Source organism: Geotrypetes seraphini, chromosome 3, assembly GCF_902459505.1.
Source record: "Geotrypetes seraphini chromosome 3, aGeoSer1.1, whole genome shotgun sequence".
Lineage (NCBI taxonomy): Eukaryota > Metazoa > Chordata > Amphibia > Gymnophiona > Dermophiidae > Geotrypetes > Geotrypetes seraphini.
The window spans coordinates 121,287,920-121,308,661 of record NC_047086.1 but is presented as its reverse complement, the minus strand read 5'-3'; the positions used below and the strand labels follow the sequence as shown (position 1 = coordinate 121,308,661).

Here is a 20,742-nt window from a genome sequence, read left to right as displayed (position 1 = left end):
AGTATGGAAGCAATGGATAAATGCAGGTATACGGTCTTTAAATGATGTTATAGTAAATGGATCCATGCTTAGTTTTTCACAATTGCAACAGAAATTTGGATTGAACATAACACAATATTTTAAATGGATGCAATTGAAGCAGGCCATCCAGGAAGGGTTCCCTGAATGGAAAAATCTTAATACTCAATATAGTTTGCAAATCCTTTGCTTTCAGGCAGATTTTTTAGGACACCAAGCCGCAAAATGGTATAAAATATTATATGGATTTTTAAATAAAAAAAAAAGAACAGGACTTAGGGACATTTGGAGTATTGAGATAGGACAGACAATTTCTGCAACTCAATGGCAAAAATTTTGGTCCTGGAGAATACATACTACAATGTCAGCATCTATGAGTCAAACATGGTTGTTTTTATTACATAGAGTTTTATGGACCCCTACTCGGTTACAAAAAGTAGATAGTTCTAAATCTAATAGATGCTGGCATTGTAAGATAGAAATAGGGACATTAGATCATTTAATCTATTATTGTCCCTGTATAAATGCTTTTTGGAAAACAATTTGGCCCCAAATTAATATATTATTAGAAAATCATGTTGGACTTACATATGATACAATTTTATTTGGAACAGCAATGAGAACACAGAGTCCAATATCAGTAAATAATAATAAACTTTTATTGATATTAACAGGGGTCGCCATACAACAAATTACTCAAAACTGGAAAGATCATACAAAATTAAATTTCACTTTTTGGTGGAATTCTATTTGCCATATATATAAGATGGAAAAAGCAATAGCGTTACAACATGGATATATTAAAAAATTTAATAAAATCTGGGGACCATTGGCTCTTTTTTCTAAAGATCAGATATCATAGCACAAGGATAGAACACATAACAGGGGTTAGGGTGGGTACATAATTAAGAATAGATGAATTATAATAATTGCAATGGGGGTTTTTCTATATGTTTGTATTAAAATAAATATTGATGGATATTCAAGTGTTTATTGAAAATTATATGTATTATATATTTATCACTTGATGTAAGAAATTTAAAATGAATAAAGAATTATAAAAAAAACACAAAATTCCTAAGTCCCAAGTCACTTAACATTAATTCACTCACTGGTAATCTCAAAAATTGATTATTGTAATACTCTATTTAAGGGAATATCCCCAAAAGAAACAAGACGTCTACAGATGATTCAAAATGCTTCAATTAAACTCATTATGAAAGCCAAGAAATTCAACCATGTTACGCCCCTCCTTAAGAAAGCACATTGGCTTCCAGTTGCTCATCGCATAACATATAAAATATGTTTGCTAACTCTCAAGTCCCTTCTTTATAAAACTCCCGCCTTCATTCATAGACAATTGATTCCCTACACTCCAACAACATTACTTAGGTCGAACGACCAACATTTGTTAATTGTACCCTCTCTCAAAAACATTAACAGCTTGGAGGGGTGCACAGCCGGCCAGGTCCAGGTCCTCTTGCCCTTCCTTTCCCCCAGTCCGCACTCGGGGCTCGCGCCTGCCTGGTCCTGTGCCGCCGCCCAAATGGTGCTGTTGGTTCTCGCGAGACTCGCGGGAGTTGATGGCACCATTCGAGCGGTGGTGCGGGACCAGGCAGATGTGCTCAGGGCTCGTGTCTGGATTTCACTTCCAGCGCAGATGGGGGAGCCTGCCGAGCTGACACCATTCAGGCGGCACGAGGCCAGGCAGGCACGCTCGAGGCTCACACCTGCCTATTACTGCCGTGGCAGATGGGGACTTGGGCAGCTGTCCAGCAGGGAAGGCTGCCGATGCAGCGCTGGACTGCCAGGATTGCATCAAGGTACCGGGGAATAAGGGGATGTTTAAAATACCAGGATAGCCATGTAGGGAGGGAGGGAGGGATTTTAAAAGGTACATAGGGTGGGGAGATGTTTAAAATACCAGCTTAGCCATCTAGGGAGGGAAGGAGGGATTTTAAAAAGTACAGGAGGTATGATTAAAAAAGGTACTGGGGGGTATGTAGGGGGATGATTTAAGGTACGAGAGGGGTATGGGGCCTGCCTGTCACTAGGCCTGCCTGCCTGCCTGCCCTGTCCCTGCCTAGCAGCAGTGGTTTGGGGGAGGGCAGGGAGAAAGAAAGAAAGGGGGCAGGCAGGGAGACAGAAGGAAAGAAGGGAAACAGAAAAAAAGAAAGGGGACATGAAGAGAGAAAAAAAGAAAAGGAGGCAGGGAGAAAGAAAGGGAAGGGAGAGAGGAAGAAAAAGTTGTGGGAGGGAATGAGGTCTGGAGGAGAGGATGCATACAGGCTGAAAGAAGGGAAGAAAGATTGGATGCACAGTCAGAAGAAGAAAGTGCAACCAGAGACTCATGAAATCATCAGACAACAAGGTAGGAAAAGTTATTTTATTTTAAATTTAGAGATCAAAATGTGTCTGAATTTAAATCTGCTGTCTATATTTTACACTATGGTCCCCTTTTACTAAACTGCAATAGTGGTTTTTAGCGCAGGGAGCCTATGAGCTTCAAGAGCAGCGCTGGGCATTCAGCGCAGCTCTCTGCAGTAAAAAACTGCTATCGTGGTTTAGTAAAAAGGGAGGGGGGTATTTGTCTATTTTTGTATGGTTGTTACTGAGGTGACAGTGCATAGGGTCATCTGCCTTGACCTCTTTGAAAAATCCCCGGAATAGGAATGATAATTAACATTTTCTCAGCGTACAGTGTGCTTTGTGGTTATTTTTTAAAATTTTATTGTTGGTAGATCATTTTGACTTGGCCATTTTAAAAGTAGCTCACAAGCCCAAAAAGTGTGGGCACCCCTGCTCTAATGAATCTTACTTCCCGACTTATTTTAAGTCTACCGCTTTTACCCTCCCTGTTGTTTTTGCCTTACTTGTCTTATTTACTATCAACAATTTGTATTTCTTTCCCCCTTTCTTCCTTCTGTTTAGTATGTTTTGTCAGGTTAGTCTTATTCGTTTGTTTCCCCCAGAAATTAGAAACTTTCTCCAGTCTTGCCCTTTGCACTAGAAATAATATTAATCCCATCAAGCTGCTAGCAGAGCTTCAGCAACAGACATTTGTTATCCTAGTGCTCATTGCATGGCCTATGACATGACCCTTTTACAATGTTAATTTTTGTGGTTACTGAAGGCAGACCTCTAATCAGAACCAGTCTCATTTATGTTAGTGAAAACCTATTTGTGGGCTGCACATTGCAAAAAATGTAGTTGTTTCATCTCCTGGGTGTGATACAGGTAAAGATAATGCACATCAGTAAGACATGATGTGGACATGAAGCAGGCTAGTGAAGTTCCTAACAAGACCTGAAAGCAAAATATAAATAGTGGCAAAGATTTCCCACATATTGTCACTCTCAGAACTAGATAATTTTCATGGGGGCAAAGTACCCTCTTAGGAGAATTTATCAACAAATCCTACATAGTTCATCTAAATTTATCTCATTACATTTTAGCCAATGATCATTGCCAGGTAAAGCAGGAAGAAATCTATCATTACAGTAGAAGGCAAAAACCAACAACACCCCTCTGAAAAAACACACCCATTAACCATGAGTAAATTATTCAATAAACCTGAGAGGATGAGAGTAACTGGGCAATCTCACCTTATCAGTTCTATTTTATTTACTTCTGTCATTTAAGGAACTAACCTATTCAGTATGAATAAACATTAGCATATCTGAACTTGCACAGCTCCTGAATGACGCACTAAGTAACACACCTTTGTTATTTTTAGCCCTAACTCATCATGACATATTCCTGAACTCTCCTCTTTCCCACCCACAGTACCTGAGTTTCAGGTTGAACTGCAACTGTTTATGGCAGTGGTTCCCAAACCTGTCCTGGGGGACCCCCAGCCAGTCAGGTTTTCAAGATATCCCTAATGAATATGCATGAGAGAGATTTGCATACCTGTCACTTCCATTATATGCAAATCTCTCTCATGCATATTCATTAGGGATATCTTGAAAACCTGACTGGCTGGGGGTCCCCCAGGACAGATTTGGGAACCACTGGTTTATGGGAACCACAGAATTTAAAATCGTTTTCTTGTCTTTAATATGATTTTTCACTAATCTCTCTTGGAAGGTTTTGCATTGTCCATTCTGCATTTTTCTGCATTGTCTGTTCTAATCACCCATGCCTCTAGACCAGTGGTTCCCAACCCTGTCCTGGAGGACCACCAAGCCAATCGGGTTTTCAGGCTATCCTTAATGAATATGCATGGAGCAGATTTGCATGGCTATTACTTCCATTATATGCAAATCTCTCTCATGCATATTCATTAGGGCTAGTCTGAAAACCCGATTGGTCCATATTGTATATCTTTGCAGACCCAAAGTCTATCTTGCATATCCTCTTTTCAGGCTTTGTTTTTCAATTAACTTTGTTCGTGGCACATTTAACTACGTGACTCTTCACGCAATACGTTTTCATTAATATATTAAAATTACTACATACAGTCCTTTTTCCTTAGATACTAAGGAGCTCATAATCGAAACGGAAATACAGTGGTACCTCGGTTTGCGAGTGTTTTGCAAGACGAGCATAACACTCAGCAAACTTTTGACTCGCAAACCGAGCACTGCCCCGATCAACGAGCACTTACAAGGGATTCCTCTTCCGTCTTCCGGCCAGCCTTCTACATCGGGTGCCTTCTGCAGGTTGGAGGACCTCTGTCTGGGCCTGCGTGGCCAGGTGCTGTCCTGCCTGCGCTTTGCGTGTGACGCGCACAGCGTCAATCATCGGCGTTGTGCGTGTTGTGCGCGGCGTGCGGGTGGGGCGGTGCTCGGCTGCGTGGGCTCGGGTGGGGGCTCTTCAGCATGCGAGGGGCATCCGACAAGGAGGGCTGGCTGGCAGATGGAGGAGGCATCCCTCTGAAGGCACTGCGAGGTTCTCCAGTGGCTGGCATCCCCCCCCCCGAAGCGGCACAGTGGGGTTCTCCGGCGGCTGGCATCCCTCCCCCACGAAGCGGCACTGTGGGGTTCTTCTTCAGATGACCGACGGAGGAGGCAGACATAGGAGATGGCACTGTAGTATCCGGCACCTGACAGGTATAGACCCCGGGTTCTAGAACGAATCGTTGCTGTTGCCACTATTTTCTATGGGGAACTTTGTTTTGATAAACGAGCATTTTGGATTACAAGCATGCTCCTGGAACGGATTATGCTCATAATCCAAGGTACCACTGTATGTCTAAAAACCTGCCCAAGTCGGCACTTGGACAACCTAAAAGACAAGTCTTCCAAGTGCCGATATAATCGTAATGGCTTTTTAGACGTATCCAGGGACATTTTAAGCCTCTGAATGCCGCTGTGTGCCCAAAGCTGAAAGGGGCATTTTGGAGGCATTGTGAGGGCGGGATTTGGGCAGACACAAAGTACAGACTCCCCCAGTGATCACTGACCCTCCCCCCCCATCACACCACCATAAAAATCAGAATAAAAATGTACATACCTGTCTCTGGAACAAGAACAAGAGAGCATTTGGAAAAGTTGAAAGGGGACAGATTCAAAACGAATGCTAGGAAGTTCTTCTTTACCCAACGTGTGGTGGACACCTGGAATGTGCTTCCAGAGGGCGTAATAGGGCAGCGAACGGTACTGGGGTTCAAGAAAGGATTGGACAATTTCCTGCTGGAAAAGGGGATAGAGGGGTATAGATAGAGGATTACTGCACAGGTCCTGGACCTGTTGGGCTGCCACGTGTGCGGACTGCTGGGCACGATGGACCTCAGGTCTGACCCAGCGGAGGCATTGCTTATGTTCTTATATAGGGAAGCCTAGTAGAACTGCACAGAGGTCTCTTAAGTAGCCTGGGGGTGGGCTAGTGAATCATAGAGAGGAGGACTCAGGCCCATAAACCACTCTAACCACTACATTCATGGTGGAAAATGTGAGCCCCACAAAACCCTACTGTACTGCCATAACTGGCACTTGCAGCCATAAGGAATGGAAAAGGTCAAAAAAGCACGAAAACATGAAAAAGCACAAACAACATCAAAGCAGTGCCATAAGGCGGTAAGAAAGGCCAAAAGAGACTATGAGGAAAAAAAAGCCAAGGAGGCAAAAAACTTCAAGCTGTTCTTTCAATATATTAAGGGGAAACGACCCACGAAGGAAGCGGTGGAGCTGTTGGATGACCATAGAATAAAGGGAGTGTTAACGGAGGACAAAGCCATCGCTGACAAACTGAACACATTTTTTGCGTCTGTATTTACCGAACAGGATATACACAACATACCAGAAGCCGACAGGCCATTCTCAGGAAACGAAGATGGGAACCTGAAAGGGTTGACGGTCAGTCTAGAAGAGATATGCATGTAGATTGATAGGCTTAAAAATGATAAATCCCTGGGACCGGATGGTATCCATCTGAGAGTAATCAAGGACCTGAAAGGGGCTATAGCTGAACTGCTTCAACTAATAGCCAATCTGACGATCAAATCAGGAAGGATTCCGGAAGACTGGAAAATGGCGAATGTTACGCCAATCTTCAAGAAATGTTCAAGGGGAGATCCGGGAAACTACAGACCAGTGAGTCTGCCCTCGGTACCGGGAAAGATGGTAGAGGTGCTGATAAAGGACCGCATCATTGATCACCTTGACGGACACAATCTGATGAGGACAAGCTGGCACGGCTTCAGCAAAGGAAGATCATGCTGACAAACTTGCTGCACTTCTTCGAGGGAGTAAACAGGCAAATAGACAAGGGTGACCCGGTCGACACTATATATCTGGATTTTCAGGTGTTTGACAAGGTTCTGCATGAACGACTACTTCGAAAAATTGTGAGCCATGGAATTGAGGGTGAATTCTCACGTGGATTAAAAACTGGTTGGCGGATAGGAAACAGAGAGTGGGGGTAAATGGACAATACTCGGACTGGAAAAGCGTCACAAGTGAGTGCCGCAGGGTTTGGTGCTTGGACCCGTGCTCTTCAACATATTTATAAACAACCTGGAAATTGGTATGATGAGCGAGGTGATTAAATCTGCAGATGATACCAAAGTTATTCAGAGTAGTGAGGACGCAGAAGGATTGCGAAGACCTGCAATGTGACATAAACACGCTGGAGAAATGGGTTGCGACATGGTAAATGAGGTTCAATATGGATAAGTGTAAGGTGATGCATATCGGTAAGAAAAATCTTTTACACAAATACAGGATGTCTACTGCAGTACTTGGAGAGACCCCCCAGGAAAGAGACTTGGGAGAACTGGTCGACAAGTCAATGAAGCCGTCTGAGCAATGTGAGGCGGCGGCGAAAAGGGTGAACAGAATGCTAGGAATGATTAAAAAGGGGATCACAGATTGGAGAAGGTTATCATGCCACTGTACCGGGCCCTGGTAGGCCCCCACCTGGAATACTGCGCCCAGCACTGGTCGCCGTACATGAAGAAGGACATGGCACTACTCGAGAGGGTCCAGAGAAGAGCGACTAAAATGGTTAAGGGACTGGAGGAGTTGTCGTACAGTGAGAGATCATAATAATAATAATAATAACTTTATTTTTCTATACCGCCATAATCAAACGACTTCTAGGCGGTTCACATTGAAAGAAGGCTGGACAATCCGCGAATTACAGAATGCATGAAGAGAAATGTTACATTACATGGGGAAGGAATATATGAGAGGTTGGAGTACCTGACAGATTTCATCAGAGATTGCAGCGGGGAAATAACATAGTGAGAGAAGGTCATCTGTTTAGGCAATAAATTTGTTGAATAGAGTGGTTTTAATTGATTTTTGGAATGCGTTGTAGTGCTGTTTGGCTTCATTTATGCAGTTTCCCAGCCAGGATTGCTGTCTGTTTGCTTGGTACATGAAGAAACTGGGCCTCTTCTCCCTTGAAAAGAGGGGACTGAGAGGGGACATGATCAAAACATAGACTTAGTAGATAAAGACTTAGTAGATAAAGACAGATTGTTCACCCTCTCCAAGGTAGAGAGATCGAGAGGGCACTCTCTAAAGTTAAAAAGGGATAGATTCTGTACAAACGTAAGGAAGTTCTTCTTCACCCAGAGAGTGGTAGAAAACTGGAACGCTCTTCTGGAGGCTGTTATAGAGGAAAACACTCTCCAGGGATTCAAGACAAAGTTAGACAAGTTCCTGCTGAACAAGAACGTACGCAGATAAGGCTAGACTCAGGGCACTGGTCTTTGACCTAAGGGCCACCGCGTGAGCGGACTGCTGGGCACAATGGACCACTGGTCTGACCCAGCAGTGGCAATTCTTATGTTCTTATGGCTCATGCTCCCCTCCCTCTTTCCCTCGGTGTCCTAAGTTCATGCCCCTCCTTCCTTCCTTCCTTCATTTGTCCTGTTTGTGCTCTCAAGTCCCAACATGCCCTTCTCCCTCCCTTCTGTGCAACGGGTGTTTACTTTCTTGCCGGCTCCCTCCTCCATCTTGCTGCAGTGTTCGCTCAAAGCTGCGGGCAGCGGCTCCTACGTGCATCCCGCAGCTGATCTGGAAACCTTCTCTCTGAAGTTGCGACATCAGAGGGAACACTTCCAGGTCAGCCGCAGAAGGCACGTAGGAGGAAGCCGGCAAGAATGTAAACACCCGGGAGCTGCAGAGGAAAACGCCACATCGCCCTTGAGTGGGGTCAGGCCGCACAAAATACTTCATGGGGCCGTGAGTTGGACACCCCTGCCATAGACCTTTTAGTTTTTTTCTTCTCCTCCACTGTTGTGACTTCTTTTGGACTTGTGGTAGACTTGTCTTCTGTTTTTTGGTCACTTAAATTATTCCAAACAGTTTGAGCTCAATCACATTATGCACCTTTTGCACTCTGCCTACTGTGGATTATGATTCACATGTCTGCATGCGAGTTATCCACCTTTATTTTGCTCCTGATCAGCTTGCTAAACAGGCACAGACTTTACCAACTCCTCCAACCCGGCATTGTACTGCCAGTGAAACTGCTCCCCCTATTGGACAGTACTGGGAATTTTTGGAATACTTGAGACTTCTGATTGAGACAATGTGTTTTATCCAGCATGCGAACCGCTCCACAAGTCTGGATAAAACACATTGTCTCTGAAGCCCCCCAATATCTCTCCTCACTTATCTCCCCTCATGATCTCTGTTCATCGGGCAAGCCCCTCTTATCTGCACCCTTCTCTTCCATTGCCAACTCCAGACTCCTTCCCTTCTTTCTTGTGGCACCGTATGCTTGGAACAGGCTGCCTGAATCAATACGTCGTGCTCCAACCCTAACAATATTCAAATCCAAACTAAAAGCCCACTTTTTTGAAACTGCTTTCAACTCTTAACTCCCACTCACTGCTGTCAGATACCTACACCCACTGTATCATTTCCTCAACCATTATCTCCCAAACACTGAAATGTCCTCTACCATTATCTCCCCAACCCTGAAATATCCTGTCTAAATTAGATTGTAAGCTCTTCTGAGCCGGGACTGTCTATTGTATGTTAAAATGTACAGCGCTGCGTATGCCTTTCAACGCTATAGAAATAATAAATAGTAGTAGTAGCTACCTTTATACATATAGCTCAGGGGATCAGTGTCCCTGAACCCTGAATATCCTGGTAAAGGGGGAATTTCTATTTGTCCTATTTACCCTCTTTTTACCTGATAGTATTCTTTTGGCCTGCCTTCTGTGCACATAGTCAGCCACAGGGTACCATAGCAGCGATCCCCAAGCTCCAACTGAAGTGGACTGGAGGAGTGGTTAGAGCAGCTGCACTACGTGATCTGCACTGGTTACCAATACAATACAGAATCAAATTCAAATTTGCTTGCATTATTTTTAAGGCACTGGCTGGCCAAAGTTCATCATCGTCATCGATAAGTGCAAGCTGTTTTCTGCTTCATAATGTAGGCACCATGAGATTTCACAAGAGCAAAAGTCTTATTATACCCATCATTAAAATCTGTCAAATATAAAAGACATCATGGATGCACTTTTCAATATCTGGGTGCTAAAATCTGAAATAATTTTCCAATGATAATTAGAACTGTACCTACCTACTGCATATTTTGTAAATTACTGAAAACCTCTTTCTTTGAAAAATGAACTTCACCATGATGTTTAGCAATACAGTGGTGCCTCACACAACGAACTTAATCCGTTCCAGGAGCAAGTTTGTTATGTGAAACGTTCGTTGTGTGAAATGCGTTTTCCCATAAGAATACATGTAAAACAAAATAATTCGTTCTGCAGCCCTGTTGTCCCATAAGAATACCTGTAAAACAAAATAATTTGTTCTGCAGCCCTACATTTCCCTCCCTCCACCTCACCTCACATGCAGAGCCTGCCAGCCTTCTCCCTCACCCAGCCGCACGATCTGCAGGAGGCTAAGAACTTCGGGAACTGGGTCAGTTCCCACTGCAGCTCCATGTGACTCTAGGCAAATCACCTGACCCTCCAGTTGTCCTAGGTCAGTGGTCGGCAAACCGCGGCTCGCGAGCCGCATGTGGCTCTTTAGCCACTTGAGTGCAGCTCTGCACTTGCCTAGGGCCCGAAACTGTCAGAAGGGTCCCAGGGCTGGCGTAAGAGGGGGGAGCATAGATCTAAGGGGCCCTGCGATCCAAACTTCTTTATTAAACACCTAAATTTTCCTTTTCAGAGGGACCCCGACATGGCAGCTGTTCTCATAAACTGCCGGTAGCTGCCCCGAAGCTTTCCCTTTGCGGCGATCTGCCCTATCAGAAACGGGAAGTTGCAGCAGAGGGAAAACTTCGGGGCAGCCGCAGGCAGTTTGTGAGAATGGCTGCCATGTCGGGGTCCCTCTGAAAAGGAAAATTTTGGCTGGAGAGGGCAGTGATCTCTTGCCTTCCCTACTGCTCCTCCCCCGTACTGTCCAGCTTTCCCTCCCCTGCTGGCCAGAACTCCTCATCTTTCCCCCAAGAAATTCAACAGTTTTCCTTCCTCCCTCTTCGGCTGTACCAGCAGGTTAGTTTGTCTGCACAATATTCACTGCTGCTGTGCATCAGCGGGTCTGGCTCCCGGCACGATCTCAAAAAGCTGTGCACGCGCAGCTGCTGGAGTTGATCAATGTTCTCTCCTGCAACTTCCGGTTTCCGGTTGCGTCAGAGGAGAAGATTGAACAACAGAGCATGCGCGCATGTGCTGCTCCCTGAAAGCGTGTGGCTGGCCGAAAAAGAAAGCCGGAAAACTCGGCATCCGAGGTAAGGTGAGGGTGCTGCTGTTCCCGGCTCACATTAGGAAGCGGCGAGAGTAGTTCCGCCCCCCCCCCGGGCCCCTCAGGCGACTTCGTTGTGTGAAACGAAGTTCGTTATAGGGAGCAAGACAAAAAGTTCGTTATGCGCAGCGTTCGCTGTGCGAGGCGTCCGTTATGCGAGGCACCACTGTATTTATAATTTTCAGTAGTTTTTATCTTAATCACCCCAAGGTTGATTTTTGTAATTGTTTGTAAATCACTTTGAACCCAGTAGGAAATATAGCGGTATATAACATAACTTTATTCTTCTATACCGCCATAACCAAGCGATTTCTAGGTGGTTTACACAGAAGTGGGCTAGACAATCAGTGAAATACAAATGATTAAAAATACAACAAGTTTCTTACATATACATAGAGTAAAATTTTGCTAACAATAGTACCCACAGTTAGGAAATAAATTTGTCAAACAGTGCTGACTTACCGGTAATTCCTTTTCGAAATGCACCATAAGGCATAACTCCACCAATGCATTTGCCCAGCCAGGACTGCTGCTTACCCACTTGAAATGCAAGAGTCTTATCTAAAAAAAGTCTTGTATCTGCAACCAGTAATTTTTGGATATGCGAATAAATGAAAATATCTAGTTTTCCTCATTGGACTGTACAACACAAAATGAGATAAAAGATAAGTTGGGGCTAGTCCCCAAATCAACTTAAAACAGATATAAGAAAATATGAATAGTACTCGCGCCTCCACCGGTAACCAATGCAGCAATCGGTAGTAAAGACTAATATGGTCATTTTTCTTCACACCATATATCAGTTGGACAGCCGTATTCTGCACTATTCTCAATTTTCTCAGTACTTTCTTTGGAGCTCCCAAATAGACAATATTACAATAATCCAGTATGGATAGAACTAATGCCTGCACCAATAATCTGAAAGATAGAAGATCAAAGTATTTTTTTATCGTCTTTAGTTTCCATAGTGCAAAGAAGCATTTTTTTTTTTTTTTTAAATCACTGAATCAGTATGTTCTGCCATGGTTAGATGACAGTCTAATGTGACTCCAAATATTTTTATAGATTTTGAAATCGGGTAGTCATAGCCATTTAAGCAAAGTGATGGTTTAATTACTTTGTCATTTGGGCTGGCTAGAAAAAGTTTAGTCATAAGACATCATTAGCACCCTGAAGTTGTGAGTTTGGGCAAATCACTTAATACTTCATTGATTGTAACCATACACGGAAAAGGTGGTATAGAAGTCTCATCCCTTTTACCTCCTCTAAAGGTGCCCAAAACTTTCTTCTGCCAAGCTCAGCAGTCAGTGGCAGCATTCCTGAGCTACTGATGCTGGCACCGCACTTATACTCAGTTTCATGCATGCAGGTTAAGTGAACTGAGCATGTATAAGGAACCAGCATCAGTAACTCAATGAGTGCTGCTGTCAACTGCCAAGCTTAGCAAAAAAGATATCTAGGCACCTACAGAGGACTCCAGTTGGCAGGGCTTGGTGATCCCTGCCAGCTCAGTATTTATACTGTATTTTTAGTTAGGGTTTGTGGGGGATGGTGGTGGCAGAAAAAACCTTTCATGACCATTCATTTTGCCCATAGATCTATACAAAATTTAATACTAGCTACATCACTGGGCAAAGAATGGGATGGGAGAGAAAACAATCAGCACTTCCTCAGAGGTCTGCTTATTCTTCTCATCTGCCTCTAGATCAGTAGTCTCAAACTCAAACCCTTTGCAGGGCCACATTTTGGATTTGTAGGTACTTGGAGGGCCGCAGAAAAAAATAGTTAATGCCTTATTAAAGAAATGAGATAAAACTCTTTATAGTTTATAAATCTTCTCCCCCTCCCCCGGAAGGCCTGCATGTTTCCCCCTTCTTTGCAGCATCCTCCAGCTGCCCCCTGGCCTCCCATCTTAGTTTCAGCTAATTACTGCAGCCTGCAGAGAAGATTGCTGGTGCTGTAACGTTCCTTGCAGGCTGCCATCGGCCTCCGCAGCACGTTCCCTCTGCCGTGGTCCTGCCCCTCCTCTGACATCAGGGGCAGGATTGCAGCAGAGGGAACGTGCTGCTGAGGACGATGGCAGCCTGCAAGGATCACTACAACACCAGCAATCCTCTCTACAGGCTGCGGTAATTATCTGAAGGTAAGAGCAGGAGGCCAGGGGGGAAGCCGGAGAACGCTACAAAGAGCGGGCAGCACTAATAGACAGCACTAATACAGACCGCGGGCCACAAAATAGTACCTGGCGGGCTGCATGTGGCCCCAGGGCCGCGAGTTTGAGACCACTGCTCTAGATGGTGAGAAGGGTCCTCTTACCTGTTGTTTCCTGCTCTAATTTTTTCCAAATGGAACCCCATTTTGGTAGTTTAAAAGACAATTATATTACAGCCCGGGGGGGTGAGTGGAAGGACAATATACTTCATCCTTTTCTTCCTTTTCTGAAATCACTGAAGAGGAAACTACTCACTTTCTCTCCTCCTCCAAATCCACCACCTGTTCCTCTGATCTGATTCCTACCCACCTATTTGGAGCTATCACTCCCACTGTCACATCCTCAAGCAATAGTTCCTGATGTCTTAAAACATGTTGTAGTTATACCTCTCCTCAAAAAACTCTAGAGTCTCTAACGACCTATTCCTGTCCAGATCCAATGGCCTCTACTTTATATGCTGCCTTTGATACTGTTGATCACTACTTACCCTTCGATACGCTGTCCTTACTGAGATTCCAAGGTTCTCTTCTCTCCTAGTTTTCTTCCTATCTCTGCCATTGTACTTTCAGTGTATGTAGCGGTGGATCCTCCTACGCTGCTATCCCTCTGTCTTGGGCCTTCTCCTCTTCTCCATATATACCTGCTCTCTCAGTACACCAATCTCCTCCCATGGTTTTCAATATCACCTCTATGCTGATGACTCTCAGATCTATCTCTCCATACCAGATATCTCTACAGGAATCCAGGCCCAAGTCTCAGCCTACCTGCCTGACATTGCTGCTTCTTTTGTCAGATTCAATAATGAAGAATCTACTTCTTATTCTACATCATTTGGAATACCTCAAGGATCCATTTTGTCCCCTCTACTGTTTAACATTTTTCTCTCACCACTATTAGGAATCTGTCAGTCCATAGGCTTCATTCCATTTTCATACGCAGACGACATTCAACTCATTCACCCTCTTGACCCAGAAAATAACATTGAAATTACATCTATCAACCTTAAATTGGAACAAATCCAAAATTGGCTTAATTCAAACAAATTGGCCCTAAATATCAACAAGACCAAAACAATGTTATTCAATTGGAAAAAAGACATAATACTCTCAAAACCGTTCATCCTTAATAACATCCCGCTTAATCTGGTATACTCGGTCAAAATTCTAGGCGTAGTATTAGATGATAACTTAATTTACCATGAATACATTTCACTTATTGTCAAAAACTGTTTCTTTAAATTACGTCAGATTCGCTCAGTCGCCAAATTTCTTAGTTCTACTTCAATAAAAATACTTATTCACTCTTTAATAATATCAAAAATTGACTACTGCAATTCTCTATTTATTAATATCACGCAGAAAGAAAAAAGAAGACTGCAGTTAATACAGAATACGGCCATAAAATTAATTTATAACGCGAAAAAATACGACCATGTTTCCCCATTACTAAAAGATGCTCACTGGCTACCAATCAGCCATAGGATAACGTTTAAAATAATGCTTCTCATTTTTAAAACTTTAGCAACTAATGAACCACAATTTATTTCTAGATCATTAATCCCTTACAAAACCCAACGCTCACTTCGATCATCTGATCAAAATCTACTTTCCATACCCTCCTTGAAAATTATAGGGACTAGGAGAGCAGACATGTTCACAGTAATGGGACCACAATGGTGGAACGCGCTTCCTCAGTATATTAGAATTGAACACGACATCGTAACATTTAAAAAACTTTTAAAAACTTATTTATTCAATGACGCTTTTAGCACTTGAAATTTATTTCTTTTAGGGACTCTTCTTAAATTGTGCTTTGGATTTTAAACCCCTTACCTTTTGTTTTTACCTTTTTTACCAAACCCAAGATTGTAACTTTTTAATTCCTTTCCTCCCATCTCTAGTATGTACTTTATGTAATTTTTGGTTAATATGTTAGTTTCTTTGTTTCTTTACCTGGATTATATACATCGCCTAGCAATTTTAATAGGCGATCCATCAAATGTTTAATAAACTTGAAACTTGAACTTGAAACTTGGATGTCTCACCACAATCTAAAACTGAATAAGTCTATAACCGAACTCCTCATCTTTCTGCCGCCATTCTCTATTTCTGTGGATAACACTCTCATTCTCCCTGTCTTGTCTGCTTGCAACCTCAAGGTAATTTTTGACTCCTCTCTCTCCTTCTCTGCTTAGATCCAACAAACCGCTACAACCTGTCCTCTATATTACCAAAATCTGATCTCGCCTTCTCTGAGCACACTACCAAAACCCTTATCCATGCTTTCATCACATCTCGCTTAGACTATTGCAACACACTTTCTCTCATGTATTCCACTCAACTGTCTCTCTTCCCTTCAAAATGCTGCTGCATGACTCATATTCCATGAGAGCCATCATGCTCACATTACTCCTCTCCTCAAATCACTTCATTGGCTCCCCTTCTGTTTCCAAATACAACTCCTGTTACTGACTTACAAGTGCAGTCTCTCAGTAGCCCCTCAATATCTCTCCTCACTTATCTCTCCTTATGCTCCCCCTGCACACTAAATTTGTCAAATAAGCAGCCCCTCTTATCTGTACCCTTTTCCTCCACTGCCAACTCCAGACTCTATCCTTTCTTTCTTGCCACGCCCTATGCCTGAAACAGGCTGCCAGAGTCAATATGTCATGGTCCATCTCTAGCGGTATTCAAATCCAAACTAAAAGCACACTTTATTGAAGCTGCTTTCAGCTCTTAACTTACTCATAGTATCACTCTTGCTAGAAACCCCAACCCTGACATATCCTGTCTGTCCAAATTAGATTATAAGCTCTTCTAAGAAGGGACAGTCTATTGAATGTTAAATGTACAGCGCTGCGTACGCCTTTCAGCGCAATTGAAACGATAAGTAGTAGTTTACCTAAAACCCACCAAATAATTAATCTTACTTTGTCAACAGAAATCAAAGCATTGGAATTAACTACTGCTAAATACAACGAATCTACAGCATTATTCAGTGACCACAATAAACTTCGTTTCCCGCGTTTAGGTACGGCCTCCCCATCCCCATAAGTTACTTTCTATGCTTTACTTGCATAACACGAATAGCAACACCTCCGAAACCAGCTGACCCCACGCTGGCGTCCTACTTGCTCTCCCTATTGGGTGGCTGCCTGAAAGCGCGTTTCAAGGACCTCACCAGTTGACCAATTAGGAGCTAGGACTGCCAGCCACCGCGACCTTTGCTGGCGGGAAAGTGTAAGAGTTTGGCGCCACTGCGAGAGTGGAAGTGGAAGAGTGTCGCGCTTTTCTTTTGGGCTTTATCAGAAGATAGATAGTGTGCCCATCTTTAACGTCCGAGTCTCTTGCATCCGATAGAGTTTTAGCGGAGAGCGGTGCTCATCCTGAACAGGGTTCTCAGTATTCTTACTCTCATTTGGCTGCGGAGCAACAGAGAAAACCTTCAGCATGGCAGCTCCAGCTATCTTAGATGACCGGGAGATGCGGGAAGCGCAGAGGGATTACTTGGATTTCTTGGACGATGAGGTGACTTGGGGATTGTTGTGCTGGGTGTGCATGTGATAAGAGATTATTTTCTTGTTTAATAACTTGATAATAGTATGAAAGTAGCGCGTATTTGGACATTGGTGATATATTCCAATGGGTTAGTTTTGCCTTACACTTGAGTACTGTACTGTGGAGATTATCTCAGGTTTTGTTATAACTGTTTACAGAGCCGCTTCTGTGCGATCGTAAACGCAATATACAGAGCAAATTTTTTGTAATCAGGTCACTGTGGGTGCTTTGGGGGTAGAAATTTGCACACGGACAGAATTCAAACCCGACCCTGTTAGAATCAAACCGGTCCCGTCTCACAGTATTCAAATCCGGACTTAAAGCCCACTTCTTTGAAAATGCTTTCAATTTGAAACTCCAACCCATCTTCTAAACACCAACACAAGCAGCAGTCCACCGATTCTTACATCTGGATGATAATCATCTGGCTGAATCCCAGTGCCAACACTACCCAGCATTCTGTGCTTTTAAGAAGCTTTGGGCAGTGTCCCAATACACCAGAGCTCAAGCCTTCCTGCCCAGCATGAACACATAGGGCATAGGCCCATCACTCTAGTTTTCCATGGAGAGATTGTCAGAAAAATTATCTAAATGATGTTTCCTACAAACAGTCTGGTGACATGGGATGCATAATACACTTTCACTAATAGAGCATGGATTTACAGGAAAGAAGATTAGTAAAGGTAAGAACATAATCTTTCGTTACAGCCCATGTTCACCCAAGGTGTTGCTGCCTCTCATGAACAGAATTCCCTAGGGTTATACTCCCATTGGTCTCATAATATATTCTTGTCCCCTCAAATTCCAGAGTCAGTGGGTCTCGGGGTCCATGTCAGCTACAGTAGAGGGTATACAGTAGTGCTGCCTGAATCAGGGGGAAAAATTTCGATTTGATTCAGCCTATTGAATCGATATTTTTTTTTCGATTCGATTTTCCTGCCCAAGTGGGTGGTGTTTTTTTTTTGTTTTGTTTTTTTCAAAACATCCTGGTGGGTTTATTTTATAGCCTCTTCTACACCAGGGCTCCCTCTCCCGAAGGCCTGTCCCCCCTGAAGGCCTTCCTCCCCCCCCGAAGGCCTGCGTGTTCCTCCTTGACCTCCCACACATCCATTTACCTAATGCCAGCAGTGGAGCAGCCTGCAGAAAGGATCGCCGGCACTTTAGTGATCCTTGCAGGTTGCCATAGGCCTTTGGAGCTGTCTTCCCTCTGCCGTGGTCCCGCCCCTCCTGTGATGTCAGAGGCAAGATCACGGCAGAGGGAAGACAGCTCCTGAGGCCTATGGCAACCTACAAGGATCGCTAAAGTACCAGCGATCCTCTCTGCAGGCTGCTGTGCTGCTGGCATTAAGTAAATGGATGCATTGGAGGCCAGGGGGGAAGACGGACACCGCAGCACTTCCCGACTGACCCTCCCCCTTCGCCCCTCTAAAGCAGGAGCGGCAAGGACTGGCCAGCAAGAGGCAGCGCTGCTGATCCTGCTTTAGGGGTGAGGGGAGAGGGTCAGTCACCGATTCGGGAGGCTGATTTTTTTTGTTTTTAAATCGATTCACCCGAAGTGAATCGGTGAATAGATTCGAATCGTCATTGGGCAGCACTAGTAAACAGTGAGCCTGAGGCCATATGTGACCACTTCAGACAGTGCTGTCGTCTCATCTTACTGGTCTCCCTAGCACCAGTCTTTGGAAGATAAATGCCACTGTGAAGCGCAGAAGAGAATGAACCTTAAGTCTCCAGAGTGGACAGTGTTGACAAAGGCTACTGGTTGGCAGAGGAGGTGCAGTGGTTTATCAGTAGACTGGAAACAGCAGTTTGTTTAGCCTTACCATTCTTTTGTTCCTTCCTGGAGGGTAGGATGGTACATGTACTGTCCGATAGTAGGATATGTTGTCAAGGAGGCACAAAGCCATCAAGTAGCAGCAGAAGCAGCCCTCTTCTTAGAGTAGATGAAAGTTCACTTGGCAGATCTGTCTGCAGCTCATGTAGCAGGAAGGAAAATGCAGGCCAGTTATCTGAGCAGACACCTGCTGGATCCAGGAGAATGGAGTTTAGTCAGGAGGCCTTTCATTAATTGGTGCAGAAGTGGGGGCTGCCTGTGATGGATTTAATGGTCTCATTGAAGAGAGCCAAGGCAAAGTCAGAAGACATCGATGCCTTGCTACAGTGGTGGCCACCCAGTGGTTTCCTGTGCATGTCTTCCCTGGTTGTTAATAGGTTGAGCCATTAAAGGATGACATATTGGAGGCCCAGTGTGATGGTAGTTTTTGACTGGCACCTGGCTCTTCTGAGGGGGTGGGGGGCACTGTTGTTGCAGAGGCCAGTGCACCTGCCAGACCCTTCTCTGTTCTGTCTTATGGTTTAGCTTTTGAGAGGGCGTGGTTACTCAAGAAAGGATTTTCCAACATGGTGATCTTAATAATGCTGAAGTTATGAAAATCTACTTCCTTGGCTTACAAGGGCGTTCATCTACCTCAGTAGGAAAGAAGAGTGTTCAAAAATTTTTTGTTTTATTTTTCAATATTGTCCCCTGGTAGCTCCATACACGTCATCCACTTTTCCTGCAACTCCTTTGAAAATAATTTTTCTGTTTGACTTTCAAACCAGTACATCACAGCTTCCTTGACATCTTCATCAATTGAAAACTGCTGTTCACTGAAATTTCTTCAAAACTCAGAACAGGAAATAATCCGTGGGAACGAGTTCAGGACTGTAGGGTGGCTGGTTCAGCTGCTGAAACCCACATTCTCAGATGGCAGCCTGTGATTGTTGTTCAAGAAGAGAGTTGCGCCCTCTAGTGATGAACCAAAGTATATTTTTCAGTCGTTGCAACTTTATTAGTTCTGGTTACGCTCCAAGTTTGATTACAAAAGTAAATAAATAAATAAATGTCTTTACAGTCTTTCAAACACTTGTATGAAAATACTTTGTTTTTTCTTATCTTTACAAATCTTTTCAAATGAACATCGCTCTGTGAAAAAATTGAGAGCAGCTTGATAATTCAGTTTATAACAGAGACCCCGAACCTGTTATAAACTGAATTATCAAGCTGCTCTCAATTTTCTCACAGAGCAATGTTCATTTGAAAAGATTTGTAAAGATAAGAAAAAACAAAGTATTTTCATACAAGTGTTTGAAAGACTGTAAAGACATTTATTTATTTATTTACTTTTGTAATCAAACTTGGAGCGTAACCAGAACTAATAAAGTTGCAACAACTGAAAAATATACTTTGGTTCATCACTAGAGGGCGCAACTCTCTTCTTGAAGAACTCTATACCTCTGAGTGACTTTCAAACGTGACGGTTGCAATCCTGAAGTTTGGTTACCAATTTGAATGAGAAGACAGTTCTTTTATTTGAACTCCACTGCATTAACGCCATTTTTTTGAACTTGGGATCTTTGTGATAGACCCAAGACTCATCTCCATTCACCAAACGATGAAAAAAATTCACTTGGTCTTTACACATCTCCAAGTTCTCCTGACAGCACTGGAACCCATCTTGCACTAACCTTGGACATGTCCATCTTTTCATGAATTATTTTCCAAACTGTACCTGCTAAGATGTCCATTTTTTTCAGCTATTTGGGACCTTAATTCATCTGTCTGTCAAAATCCACAACTTTCTTGCACATTTCTGTGGAAGTTACTTCCACAGGCTGTCCAGTGTGAGGGTCATTTTCAATGGACTCTACCCCATTTAAACTGCTTGCTCCAAAATTTTACTTTGTAGGATGATAGGGCAGTCTCACCTTAAACTGCAGTCATGCATTCATGGATCTTTGGCTT

The 20,742-nt window shown here is 43.5% G+C and overlaps 1 protein-coding gene across 2 annotated transcripts in view; it reads left to right on the top strand.

Moving 5' to 3' along the window:
• MCM3 (minichromosome maintenance complex component 3) overlaps window positions 1-20,742 on the top strand; it is a 134,241-nt gene that overhangs the window by 53,380 nt on the left and 60,119 nt on the right. The window contains exon 1 of one of the 2 annotated variants that reach the window (XM_033936389.1): window positions 16,542-16,928. The exons of the other annotated variant lie outside the window; for it this stretch is intronic. Within the exon in view, the coding sequence (XP_033792280.1) occupies window positions 16,851-16,928 (78 nt within the window). The 5' untranslated portion in view covers window positions 16,542-16,850. Of the gene's footprint in view, window positions 1-16,541; window positions 16,929-20,742 lie in introns of those variants that run through there. 2 annotated transcript variants of the gene reach the window in all.